The 14,733-nt window shown below is 39.1% G+C and overlaps 1 protein-coding gene across 6 annotated transcripts in view; it reads right to left on the bottom strand.

The window, feature by feature from the left end:
* The window catches only part of LOC124416743 (Down syndrome cell adhesion molecule-like protein Dscam2), a 104,135-nt gene that overhangs the window by 25,044 nt on the left and 64,358 nt on the right, over window positions 1–14,733 (bottom strand). For all 6 annotated transcript variants that reach the window (XR_006930809.1, XM_046898025.1, XM_046898021.1 and 3 more), the window contains exons 6-10: window positions 12,645–12,806; window positions 12,291–12,574; window positions 7,734–7,878; window positions 1,600–1,751; window positions 1,232–1,504 (exon numbers count right to left, since the gene is read on the bottom strand). Coding sequence is in view for 5 of the 6 variants with exons in the window: in XM_046898025.1 (XP_046753981.1) it covers window positions 1,232–1,504; window positions 1,600–1,751; window positions 7,734–7,878; window positions 12,291–12,574; window positions 12,645–12,806 (1,016 nt within the window). In the remaining variant the exon portion in view is untranslated. The remainder of the gene's footprint in view (window positions 1–1,231; window positions 1,505–1,599; window positions 1,752–7,733; window positions 7,879–12,290; window positions 12,575–12,644; window positions 12,807–14,733) is intronic.

Raw genomic sequence — 14,733 nt, 5'->3', positions numbered from 1 at the left:
TTGGCTCTCCCTCTTCCTCTCCTCCCTTTTTCCAGTGTTTGCAGACTTCTTCTCCCCGCAATTTCCTCCTGGATGTAGCGGAATGTGACCTGCTTCGCGAATCCCTAGATCCGTTGTTCCTCCCGAATGGTTGAAATTTTTGTCTGGTTTCTTTCTTTTGACTAAGAGTCCAGCGCTCGTATTTCGCGTTAATCGTTGATCAAATACCTTCTGAATTAATATTATGATATCTGCTGACAGCGCTGATTATGCGGTGTGATTATCGATTACTCCGCGTGGATAAACAATAACGGACATTAACAGCTGGTGCAGTTCGAAGGGCACGATTATCGAAAATAGGGATTGAGATTCTATTTTGAATTCGAATTGCAGATGACACTGTAGCCGAATAATAAAACGTTAAGGAAATTATAAATAAATTCGTGTTAAAGGTGTTTCAGGATTTTTCGCGACCACTCATCGACGATCCACTCGTTTTTCGAACTTAGCCGAGAAGCATTTACTCGCGTTATAATTTCCAACTCAATTTATCCTCGATACTTGACGAACTCAACTTGCAGTACCGATACTGCCAGAGGCATACGATGGCAAAAACGGAATTTCGACAAGTTTGTAGAGAGCTTCTCTAACTTGAACAATAAAGACCTCATCAGTCACAATAAAACGAAATCAAGAAGTAGCTCTCTTTCACTTTAAGATGTCATTCGGGAAAAGTTCACAACAGTATCAAAAACTTTTCACCAGCGCTGATAGCAGAGTCTGGAAGTTCTGAGACTCTTTCATCTCGAAAGTTTCAATATAACAGTCATAAAGTCATACATTATAAAGTTGAATATGGATGCCAATTAAAATTCCGAATAGTCAACATTCAAGCGGACCATCGGATAAACTTTCGTTAATTAAAGTGACCAAAATTTCAAAAGATTCTCATCATTTTCCGGAACAGACAGTGAGACGATCATCAATAGTAGTAATACAGGACCGGTTCTGGATACAGATTTAGAAGTCTCGGTAAGATGTCGTTACAAGAATCTGTATCCATAAGTAGCCTTGTATTACTACCGTCATCGCCTGAGCTGATTCAAACGATTATCAACATCACAACTCGACCATTAAAATTTACAAATTTTCAAACGACAGTGAACCTGAATTTTGACCATCAATAATTCGGAATCGCAACCGTGCAATTGACTCCAACGAATCATTTCTCTCAATAGAATCAAGGCCTTACCGATGACTGCGACTTCTCCGGACCTCCGTGCACTGTGTCCTTGTTTGTTCCTGGCCGAGCAGGTGTAGACACCAGAGTCGCCCTGTTTCTGGACGGTGGAAACGATGAGGGTCCCATCGAGAAGCACCTTCTGTCTTAGATCATCGGGAAGCTCTCGTCCTCCGCGTTCCCACTTGATTTCCTCGATCGGATATCCGGCGACGGGACACTTGAGCCGAAGACTTTCACCAGCGACCGCGGTCACCTTCGGGATCATGCGAATGTAGGGAAGACCTGGAGAGGAAGAAAGCATGGAAGAAAGGAGGTGAGACCACGCGTGGTGTCGAGTTCAAAGCGAACCCTGAAGCTCCTGAAGCTTTCAGTTATACCGTATACGTTGAGTCGGGCTGCATGAGTTGATTTGCCGGCTCGGTTTTCGGCTGTGCAGGAATATTCACCACCATCTTCAACCATGACGTGACTTATGTTCACGTGGGATATCACGTCTCCGTGAACGGTGACGTACTGTCCAATTACGGACCTGAAAATATAGAAATGAGACTTTATTCTGCAAAGATTGCAAAAGCGAATGACGGGGGAAAAATTCCTCAATTCCAAGCTTCGAGGTCTCACTGGCTATGCTAATGCAATTTGCTCTGCGTCGATTTTGGCAGGTGATGACTGTGTGAAGGATCGTAGATCTGTTAGGATTCTACAATGTAACGTAACTCCGCACTTTGTTAAGGATAATATGGCATGTGGTGAATGGTCTGGACGAAAAAGAACTAGACTGCAGAAGGTTTTGTCCTTTGGTTTTTACAATTTTCAAAAATTATGGAGCATTTCGTGAATCATCAACGAATGAATCATCTACAAATTCCCTGAAATATATTCTTTCCTCGGTTCCTCACTTGATGACAAACATTTTATTATCTTCTTTTTCGCGCGAAGAAGAAATTCTTTGAATAAAATTCACCTCACCAAACGTGAATTATGCCTTACTTGAATCTCAAGCTTTGATACTTTTGCTGAACTATTTGTCTCACACGTCCTCAATAAAGACCACAAAAGCAAACACGTGGAAACAGAGACGAGAATAAAAGGAAGCAAAACGAACGCATAATATGACTTCTGCAACAATGGCAAGTAACCGAGTACACATGCGCTAGTATAGGGTATGCCCATATGGACACAGTTTTAACCTTGCACAATGCTGACTGGATGTCAGTTACGCTTGACGTGTCTGCTCGCAGGGGGCCCTGCATATTATATAATTGTGTATTTTCTCTTTGTCTGTTTTTTTTTCAAACCCATTTCAAGTGTGGATCGTAGTTTTGCGAAAGCAGGATCGTCCGGGATGTGCACTCGTTGAAAAATACTTTATCTCTACTGCTATACATATGAATGTATGTATATATGTATACATACGCCTGCATCATCTACATGCACCTGCAGTCTCCACCCATTACTCATTTCATAAATATCTTTGTCATTTACATTTTGTTTTTCAAGTTGCTTTTGTTGTTGTTGTTATTATTATTTTTTTTATGTGTTTTTTTTAAATCTGTATGTCTCGACGCTGGAAATTGATATCGCAATTCCGTCGGCCCTGCTTTTACTACTGCTACTGCTACTACTGGATTTATGGACGTCACTGCTCCCGGCGTGACTGGAATTGCATTTTAATTATAAATTATGTTTTGGCACGCATACCCATTTCTCTACGGACTCTAGATTCTAAATTGCTAATAAATTCTCTGCCAATTCTGAGAAAATGTTTATGCGACGGTTCACTTTCGTGAGTAATATATTTGTATATCTAACGTCCATATTGATTGTATTATTTGTGAAAAGAGACTGTAAAAAAGTCAAGCTCGTCAATTTCTTTCCTGCAGGACATTTCTATTTCAGTCTAAGATTGTCAAAGTTAACTCAATCAACATAAAAAACTTTTGTCAAAAGACAAGAATCGATCTTGAATCGCAATTGAACATCGAAATGCCTGACATACTTTAAAACTTTCTTTAATTAAAATTTTTCACGCGTCAAAATATCCCTAGTACACACATATATATATATATAGTCCCTAGGATCCCTCAGCTAACGGTGGGCTCCTAGGGAAATTTTCTGACAATCGCGATTGGTATTGCGTCAGCTACTCAATCAGGCTGTAACTGTCGGCCAATAAAATTCGAACGACTTGACGCACGCGCATAAGGTGCGCATTTTTTTCATGGACACACGGTATATATACATATGAATCCTGATAATCTGATTAAAAATTTTCACGCTCAATGCGTCGAAGCACAGGATGAAATCCAGGCTGTGGCTCAGGTATTAAAAATTTCCACGAGATGTTCTCGTTGGAATATTTGCGCTACCATAAACCAGCGCACATTAATTGGTTAACTAGACGCTGCGGGTCGAGTTGGATCGCTTTAACGAACCTTTATGCTCTCGCGCTTCAACGAGACCTATCTTCGATCGGCGGAAATGGAATATTGAAAGCACCGATGACTGAACCTATATCTAGTCCAACTCCTTTATACCTCGAATCCGTCTCGCCACTGCATCGACCTCCATTTACCGATTCTCCTATCCCACCATCTGACACCATATTTACTGTCACCCTTGTCGCGTTTCGTACCGGCGAACCCGACGGAATCTCGTTTGAGGTTTACGGAAGAACCTTATCTTCGTGTTTCAATTTCGCTTCTGAGCAGCATTCGAGTGTACATTATGTATCAATATATGGGGCATTCCACGTCAATTCAATTAGGGTCTGATCCTCACTCTCGCGGATTTCGTCCGCAATTTTTAATACTGTTGTTCCAACTTTAAGAAGTGTTGCAATTTTTTTTTCTTCAGATTTTATCTACCCTCACCGATATCCCTAAAGCTCTTTAAACTATATTATTATTACAAAAATTACATCAATCCTGTAACCTAAATGAAAAGTATTGGCAGGCAAAACGGTAGTATTTGTTAATTTTTTAACTATATAATACATTTTTTTTAGTCAATCTAATTTTTTTTTCGAGGTACAGGATTCAATATATCTTCCCTAATACACGGAGAATCTAAATTTCAATTAAAAGTTGTAAAAAAACTTAAAAACTTCGTGTTTTAGTTATTTTAATTTTTGAATTATGAATTTTTCTTAAAATTTACAGATTGTCATTGTATTAGGCAAGATATATCGAACTCTAATAATTCCGAAAAAAAATCAAAACAGCTAAACAAAAATCATTAGTTAAAAAATATATAAAAAATTACCGTTTTGTCTGCCCACTTTGATTCAAGTTGGAATATTTTTTATTTTAGCTATAGAATTGAGGTAATTATGTTTATATTTTTCGAAATTGTCGCGATAATAATCAAAATATCATCAATTTAGGACCTTCGGGGCCCCGCAGAGGGTAAGAAAAATAAGAAAAAAATCATGATGCATTTTAGAGTTACAACTACCATACAAATGTTCGCGAACTAAATAGATGAGGGTGAGAGTTAGAACCTAGTTAAAATGACGCGGAATGCCTCATATACACTTAAGGCCTCTATTGTATACATATTATATTCTTCGATCGCCTATCTTAGGTCAACAGAAAATTGTACCTTCCAAATTTTTGAATGGCCTCAATTAGGAATTGGGTACTTTAGATCCGAAGGACAGTCTGCCTCTTTAGAAAAAGCAGTGATTCATCCGTTGGGAATCCAATGTCTAGGATAAGGGCTGTTTTTTTTTTCATTTGTATGAGAGATATTTTTTTAGGCGAAATATAAAGAGCATTCTAAATAGTTCGCGTTTTACCTGAACCGGTATGGTTTTCCGAGGGACCGTGAAGTCGGATGAATTGAGCGGACCGAAGGGTGCATTTTTGTTCAATGAATGCGCACCGAGTTGTGGTCACCATGCGGAACGGTCTACTGAATAAAAGTAATCGAAAATGGGGCAAAAAGAAGAAATCAAAAAGGGCGGAGGTGCAGCAGTCGAGATGCAAAAGCGTCGAACGTATTTTTTCGACACTTGCTGAACCGGCAGGAACCAGGAATTTGCAATTAAGCGCCATTGCCTTCTATCGATTCACCTCCACGACTGTCTGCCTCACGTTTCGCGGGTGAAAAAATTCTAGCAACTGTCACATTACCCTTGAAGAAATAAAAGTCAGTTCGTTGAGATGGGCGCCGATTATTACCCGTTTTGCACAAAGTGGCTTTTGAACAAAAATACCGTACATGACATACAGCCAGGATGCGTGTAATTTGGGAACTTTGGAACCGAGTAATAGTATATTGTGCAACAAAGAGGCAAACTCGTCTTTTCGGGCCGGGCGTAAGTTTGCAATACGAGTCGCAGGAGAGTCGAAGACGAATGTTGCAATACAATGAAGCACGAAATTGAGATTAGGGTTGCGTAATGTGAGATTTGTTCGCGACAGCGCATACGCGCAGTACAGAAAAGATGATTTTTCACACCTAGGACTTAAAAGTGGTCTTTTCAGTACTCTGCGCATGCGCATTCGCAGACTCACTCGATCGTTATAGAAACGGGTACTTTGTGCACGTAAAACACGTTCACGTTGTATAAATGATTTTCCGCAACGCGTTTCAATCTCTGCCTAAAATCTGCGACCACACACACAAAGTGCATTCAACGGACAAATTCAGAGCTGGTAAAACGAGAAGAGAACCGGGAAACGGGCCAGAGAGAAAATGCAGAATAAACAAAAGCTCGAGGCGAACGAACTTGCAGGTTTTGAGATACGATGCAATGGAGGGACAGAGAATTCAATGGCGTCGTGGAGTTTCGTCCATGTCGTGTGGCCAGGTTCATTTCCGAATTTCTCGGGGCTGCAGCCAGACTCGACTTTGACTTTTCGCGGTAACGTTGCAGGCGAACAAATAACAAGTTTTAAGCAATATCCGACGCACATCTACGAAATGCGATTTGCAGTTAGATGCAATTGCAGAGTTCGAATTAGGCCTCATTTTCCCACCCAACACCGTACTGTTTCTAATGTAAAACAGAATTTCCTTTTCTCGAGATTATACAAGACCGTTCGAAAGAATTTTTTTGATTTACGTTGCATGGAGGATTCGATACGAATCGATATCGGTGAACAGGAATGTGCGGAAAATTTTCAGACTAAATAAAAATTCTGCACAGAGTGAAAACGTTTCGATGAATGTGAGTATTGGAACGAGTTTCGTTTGGAATAAATATGTTATTTTCTTTACGTCTACATGAAAATCTTGTTATAAATGTATCAAGGATTTTTAATACTTGAATAGCACGCAGAAGATGTAATAATACGAACTTGATGCTGGAAGTATTTTGAATGGAATTGAATTTTCTAAAAGAGTGTCTATAGAATGGAATTTGACAAAAATAAGTCCAAAGAGATTAAAATTTATAAATTTTGGTTAATATTCGTCTTGAAACCTTCGGAGTGGCTAAACTGTTACCTTTCAAACAATAATCCAAATAACAAATTTGTAGACGGTTTAGAATTTTCCATAAAAATGTCTGCAGAAAAAAATCAGTAGCTTCAACGATTAACGAGTTGAGTTTTCTTCATTTCCTTTTTAAATTGAAAAACGGTATTCAAACGTTTAAAGTAGTATACTTTTGGGTAGAATTTATAATTCTCCACGAAATCTTTTCAAAATCAAATTTATCCCGTACTATTTAAAATATGGAAAAACTTGTAGTTCCAAACCCGAGCTTTTAAAATTAGAATAAAAGAGATATTCTTCAAGGAGGATCGTTTATTTGTTATTTCCATAAAGCTTTTCGGATTGAAAACGGAGCAGTTCTGCTTTCAAACGAAAGACCCAGGTAGGTAAGCCTACTCGATATCCTGAACGAAAACACGGCAGTGGAGCTAATCTGCGGGGCTGAAACAGAAACGGGGGCTGAACAAGGCAGGGATGACAGAGGTACCCGAGGGAGAAAAGTTGTGCAGCGAACCAGACTGCAGGAGTTGGTTGGCCCATGCTAGTTCCACCTCGCGTGGTTCCATTGGCACAAGGCTTCTGGCTTCTCTACCGCGTTCCTGTATCAGTTCGGTGGCAATTGTGCAACTCTGCTCCATTCCGCCACCCTTGACTGTATTTGAATAAACTCTGGTCAACGAGTGGACTCGCATACCCTAGCAGGTAAATGGTAGCGTCATTTTGGCTCGCTTCGATTTACCACGAATTGTTGAATTAGCCGGAAGCCGAACAGGGAAGTTTCATGGAAAACATATTCCTGCTCACGAATAGGAGTGGTTTTGAAATAATTTGTTCGTACTTTTTTTTTACATCCGTTAAAGCAATTTCACTGTTTTCGGGTTCACGTTACTCAGTCATATTCTTTTTCAGCCTGTTGAAATGGTTTCAAGATTGTTTTAAATGATAGAATAAGACACGTGATCGAAGTATTCTTCTCGAAACCACTAAGATATGAAATGAAAAATAATTCTACGTTGTAATTCGCTGCTACAGACCTGCTGGAAAGTTAATTAAACCTGCTACCTACCTTCCGTTTGTTGGTAGCGGAAACCCATCCAAGGCCCAGGCTACTTGAGGTGTCGGATTTCCTGCTGCCGAACATTTCAGTGATACGGCTGGTCCAGGCTGCAATGTCTGCTCGATAAATGAATACAGCAGCACCGGTGGAGCGTCTGAAAAATCAAAATTAACACATGATGCATAGTATTTTGCGCAAAGTTTTTCGTCAATAATACGATAAGCAATAGATCGTGTCGTCAGGCGTTGCATAAATCGTTAGTCTCTCTTAACCAACGTCGATTCGTGTGAATTATTATAATTTTTCTATATTTCGTGAGGTCAGCATATGCCTGAAAATTATTGTATTCGTTTTTCACTATTGAAATTACATTAATTTGAACAAGAGTTTCGTCAACCTTTCAGACAACAATTTAAAAAACATGAATGGAGAAGGTTAGAATTTTTAAAATGCAACCTGCATTTTCATCGCAGGATTTGAAAAAGTCATTTGGTTCCTGAAGATAAAAGTTTTAAAAAATTGTGGTGTTTGGTTATATTTTACTTTTTGTTTGTATCGCACGTTTTTCTGGATCAATAACGTATATCTGTGAAAAACCTTCCACCATTTTTCACTTAATTGGTGTTGATTAATAGCTGACTTGAGTTTATCGTGAGATTTGTTGTTTAATTGGATGATTTCGGCTATTCATTTTTATTTTGTTAACAAAAAAAAAAAAAAAAAAAAAAAACAGTAATACTCATTATCCCCCACAAAATCCAAAAACAGACTTTGAATTATGAAACTTGACAATCACGGTATACAGTGGGCATAAATTTCTGGTAGCTTAATTTATATACGTGACCGATCGCGAAGCTGCATGCCGGAGATAATTTTTCAGGCTCTTCACGTCCAGGAAATTCAAATATTCCTGGTCCACCCATCCAGACTGAAAATCCGGAATTAACTTTGGCCGTTCGTGTCTGCACACATTTGTGTATACACATGTATATATATATCTATATGCGCCTGCCCGTGTAGCAGCAGAAACGAAAGGGGTAATTTGTACCCCAGCGTTCGCAATTAGCGACATGCGCAAAGCGTAGAACGGCAGATGTAACGCGGTGGATACGTGCAGTTTGACTAAAACTGCCCCAGAGTGGTGTTTTGATTTTTCTCATTTTCCCGAATCTTCGTATCTCCTTTTTCGTCTCCATATTCTCTTTCAGTATTTGACTGTGGACGAAAACACCGTTGAAGATCTCGTTCTAACAATAATTTTAAAAAGCAGTCATATCATTTGAAAATTTTTTGAGTAAATTTGTTTTAATTTGTTTAAATTTTGAGAAAGTACGCCTGGACCATGATATAAGGCACCTCGTTGACAATTCTCCACATCGTCTGCGGAATAGTAATTCCAGAACGATTGATGCATGGACCGCAAGAATATAATCATCGCTTTATTACCGTCGAATGAAAGGCTATAACGAGTCGCATATTCTCACAGTCTGCGAGTCTGTTCTTGCCCAGGTGCAGACGACCTCTCAACGAGCTCCCTTTAGTCACTCCAGACGTTCCAGGTCAGAGATGATGTCTTCTCGCTGCAGAGAAAAAACGAGTGACATTTTTCCTCCCTCTTTTATTCCCTCTTTCTACCCTCCAGATGTATCCACACTCCGACTATTCGCACACGAGTCACTTCTGCTTTGTACTGTTTCGTGTCTCGATTTTAATGTGACTTGCGCCTCGTTACTTCGACTTGCGAATTTTCATTCCCAATATATTTCTTCTTGTAAGTTCAATGAATATATTGATATTAAGCACAGTCTCTGAAATTATTCTTCACGTTTTTACAATCTCATAAATAGCTGGTTTGTAATGTTTTTTTTTCTCGGGAGCGGGTTAAATGAACACTAAAAATATATAAGAAATACAAAATTTTAAACACCGTGTAGAAAATCAATAAAAAAAAAATAAAAAAAAAAAAAATTACGCTTTTGAGATAGCTCAAATATCGAATATAAAGAAAATAAGAAATATAAAATTATTAAGAAAATTTTTTCGGAGAAAGGTTCATCGTATAGAAAAGAATCAGGAAAATCTAAATTGGTCACGGGCTCGGTGAGTTGGCACGGAATGCCCTATATATATGTATATATATATATATATATATTACATGTATACAAACGGCAAGGATGCAAAGTAGATATTAAATTCTTTCTCGAGGCAACCCGGAGGCTCCGTCTTCCATCCCTTTCGCGGTGTTCAACCCCCCTCCTGCCTTACACCTGCATCCCCCGCAGCACATCAGTAGCGTCCATTCCGCTTCTCTCGGTTGAAATTCTCTTTGACATGAATTCCGTGCATTACTGACGCTGACGAGCGTGCGACGCTAACTTCATTGTTGTTCAAAGGCCCTTGCCGTGGATGCAGGATGGGAGATAGGGAGATACTGTATCCTTCCTCTGGCACTATGCACACGTGTGTGAATTGAGCAAGGGGATGAGCCATAGATGATCACTTCACAGGCCTTGGATATTGATGACGACTGTCTGAGAATTCTCGGCCCCTCAAAGCCCTGAACCAGCGATTTGGCAGGGATATTGTTTGCAGACGAGGAACAAAATTGACGTGAATTTGTGGCCAAGTTTTTGAGTCGCCTTTTCAGGGCGAGAAAATTGAATGGTCACAACATAGAATTTTCAAACACACGCAAACCTTTGTTAGAGAATTTTTAAAATGAAGAAAGTCGCAGTGTATTATAAAATAATCAAAATGCAGAGAAGTAAATTTTGTCGAAAAAGAATGTGTTGAATCGTCGGACAGATTTTGATTTTCTAAAAACTTCACCTTTCCACATTTTGACTCTTACAGTTCAATGAAATATATCCTCGCGTCGTATTTAAACATCAACCCCAATCACCCGTTTTGAATTTTGTATTTACTTCAAGATCGAGGAGAGTCAAGAATCACTCGACATGGAATCGTATAAAAAAAATATGGAACATTGAAAAATTTTCAAGTAAAACTAGGCGTCGTTTAAATCGAATTTCAATCGAAAATCTGTAAAAAAAACAACAAAGGAAACCCATATTCCTGATTTAAAAACGATTTGCAACCGATTCCTCGGGCGATTCCAGGGATAATAATCCCTCGGTTTTTATTAAAACGCGAGGCTCTTTTTTTATTCTTGCCAGTTTGTCATGGTTGTTAAAAGTTGGTTCCACCGTCGTTCTCTGTGCCGGTGCTGCAAGGACATCCGCAGGCGTGGAGATTACGCCGAGTTTTAATGACCCGGTCGGTGCGGCTCCGCCGTTATACCCTCCTCCAAGTTGTGAAATTTTTATTCGGAAGTTTTCGTTGTAAAAAAGATGGCGTAGCTAGAATGGCCGTGCAGCCGTAGCTCCGGTAAAGGCGAAATGAACTCGCCGTCGTAACGAGAAGTACGGCTAATAATCTTTTTTCACAAAGTAATAAATTCTGGGCCGCTGGTTTTTTCAACCTTTATTTTACGGTTTTCAAAATGTTGAGAGCGTAGATCAATATCGAGATATCCGGTTCTGCAATTATTATATATAAGCATGCTTTCGAATTTTGTTGAGAAAATATTAACACGTAAATTTATTGAACGAGCCAGCTGAACGAATCGGATCGGATTCAAAAATTTTATAAAAGAGTGGACAACCGTTTAAAAAATCTCGAACAATGTAATGTACCAGAAATATTAAATCTTGATTGTGACCATCTGAATTTAATCATTTTCAACGTACTGATTACACATTCTTGTCTGAAATTATTGATATCGGAACTTATGTTACGCAAATTTTCTCAAATTCATTTCGATTACACAATCTGAATGTTAGTTCCTTCATGTTGACTATCATTGGTACAAAATAACATTAAGTACTCGAGTTCTTTTTTTTTCTCTTTCTCTAAATGTTGATTCAGACGGTCGAACTGATTCACACTAATAATAATAAGAAATTTCAATAGAAATCCAACCATAAACCCACGAAAAAGACTATTCTTCAATTTTCAAAAAATGGATCGGTCTTTATTTGAGACCAAATGAATGGTTTGATCAGTAAACAGCGATAAGCATTTTCCTGTTTCGGATTTTTTTCCACCGTTTTGAATCACGGAATAAAATTTCTCACCGTTTCACAGAAAACTAGTATCTAGCCAGCAGAATATTTCGTTCAAAAGCCTATTCTAATCGATTCAAACGTTTCAAATGGCCTCAAATCCTTTCCTCAAGGCCTAAGAACCTCGAATACTTGAAACCCAAAATACTTATTACCTAATCAAAGCTCCATTTTCCAAGAGAAGGATCTTACTTGATTTGAAATCGAGTAAATTATATGATTTATTTACTAAACAGCGATGAATATTTTTCAGTTTCATATTTTTTTCCCCCCCTTTTGAATCACGGAATAAAATTTCTCACCGTTGCACAGAAAACTAGGATCCAGCCAGCAGAATATTTCGTTCAAAAGCCTATTCTAATCAATTCAAATGTTTCAAAAGCCCTCAAATCCTTTTCTCAAAGCTTAAAAACCTCGAATACTTGAAACCCAAAATACTCACCGCCCAATTGAAGCTCCGCAGTGGCCTGAGCGGTGTCACCTTCGGACCTCCTCACGACACATTGGTACATCCCTCTGTCTTCCCGACCAATACCGTTGAGTTGAAGCACTTCGGATAGTCTGCCTGTGCCTGGAAGTTGTCTGCCGTCTTTGTACCACGTAACAAAGTGCTGACCACCCAGGGGATGAGTGCCAACGACGCACCGAAACTCGGCGTTTCCACCGAGGTGAACGCTCAGCAGTGGAGGAGTGACTTCAACGTGGAGCGGAGCAGTCACCGTCAGTCTGTCGATTCCAGACGAATTCCAAGTATTTTCACCCCGTTTTTACCCTCAACTTACAAGACGCCAGTTACCTAAGTTCCGCGCTCGCCTCGCCTCCGGGATTCGCTGCTGAACATCTGTACACTCCGCTGTCCTCTGCAGTCACCGCTTCGATCGCCAAAACTGGACCCAAAATCCGGGTCCGGGGACCAGGCAGTACAAGCATCGGTTCTCCTCCGGTTTGGGAAAACCATCTGCGAAAGAAAGATACCGATTTAAAGATAAATTTATTAAAAACTCAACTCTGAAAGCCACTGCAAAATTTCTGAAAAGATTTGTCAGTGAAAAATTTCGGGATAAATTTTTTTGGCTTTTAGTATCTGATTTTCTAGATCAGGCTCTGACTAAGCTGCCCGGCTGGGCCCTGATAGGAAAACCTGACTGGATCCCAACCGGGAATCCCCGGTAGATCCTTATTACTTAAATTTTTCGTTATAGCAAAACATTTAATGAACATATTTAAGATTTCAGGTCATCGTTCCAAAAGTAAAAACCAAAAAATTGACCGTCGTACGCTTCAATTTGTATATCTACTACGCAACTTAACCTCATCTAACCAAGATTCGAAAACACGTGGGTGTGTCGCAAAGATACATTGTTGTAATAAAACATCTGCCATAACCAAAATCGACGAATATTTTCCTTCATCAATCCTCCATGGTCATTTAATTCAAATTTGCATATTGACACTGTTGAAATTAATTCATACTCTCAAATAGCAGAAAATCTTTTCGCACAAAATGTTTTCGCTGGAGAATTGATTAGAGAGTTTGATACACCGCGTTTCATACCGAATGTGCACGGTTTTCTATCAGAATTTCTATCTAAACAGTACTTGTCCACGTTCCAAAAAACTTCTACAATAAGTTGACACGTGAGAAGCTGCTTGGTTATATATACATATATATATACTATAATTTTGCAGAGTTTATACTCGCTATCTTTTATATGTATACATATATACCTGGTTGTAATACATGCCTATGTAAAGTGTGTTGAGTATAGATCAGGGTTTCGGAAAGTTGGCTGTGAATATAGCAAAACTTGGTGCCGATTGAGCAAGAGCCATGAAGCTACGTCTGAACAAAACTACACAAACCGCGACGACTAAATCAGAATTTATTCGTCGCGCTGGGAACATTTTGCTCAACTTTTTCTCTCCTCTCCGCGAACTTTCAAGTCGAAACTTTGAATGTAATCGCTACGTGGCTTTTTACAATTGGAAGTACATACGATATTCCGACAAGTTGCTCTGTGAGCAGAGTTGAATAGTCTGTGGATTTTCTAAGGATGCTATTTCACACAGCGACGTCTGTTTTTGTTCACTCGACTCATTTCTTCGAGTTTTATTGAAATAAATATGTCGGAGTGGGTGGGACTTCGTTCGGTTTGTCACTCGGTAAACCGTCCATCGCTTGTCCGGAATTTCACGTGTTTACAATCCACGGGATCAGGACCGATCTCTCTGGCTGCTCGGCTCAGACTGCCGCTCGTCTCCGCTCCCTTAATCGGTACCCCTCTTGTTTATCAACACCCCCCTAATCCCGTGACTGTGACCACGTTTGGTATTCATTCCATAACACCTAATTCCGTGTATAGTTCAACTCACAATAAATCAACTCTCAACGGATAACTTAAACTAGTTTATTGAAAGAATCACAAAAATTATACAGCGTAACGCTAAAGAAATAAATCCTTTTATTCTGACAAATATGAAAGCCAAAATCTAATCAGCTCTATACGTTTTGAAAATCCGCATCGATTGAGACCAAAATCATAAAAATTTGGTAACTCCTTTTCAAAGTATCGGGGAGATTAAAAGAACTACGATTTTTTCTCTAAAAATAGAGAAAGAGGAATTAAATTAACAAGCTCGAATGTCAGAATTTTGTTGCTTTAAATCATGCGAGGGTAGGTAATAAAAAATCATCGAATTTCCACCATATTTTGGCAGACAGTCCGTCGAATTTAAATAGCATAGTTACAAACAACACTCATTTTCTCGTAAGTGAAATAACAAAGCTTCAATGAAATCAGATGGGGAGTAGAAATGTATACCTAATTACAATTCAAAAACAGAAGAGTCACGATATAAAATATTTAAATATGTTTGATTTTTCG

Source organism: Diprion similis, chromosome 3 (genome assembly GCF_021155765.1).
Source record: "Diprion similis isolate iyDipSimi1 chromosome 3, iyDipSimi1.1, whole genome shotgun sequence".
NCBI lineage: Eukaryota > Metazoa > Arthropoda > Insecta > Hymenoptera > Diprionidae > Diprion > Diprion similis.
Note: the sequence above shows the minus strand (reverse complement) of the source record. Positions and strands in the feature narration are given on the sequence as shown.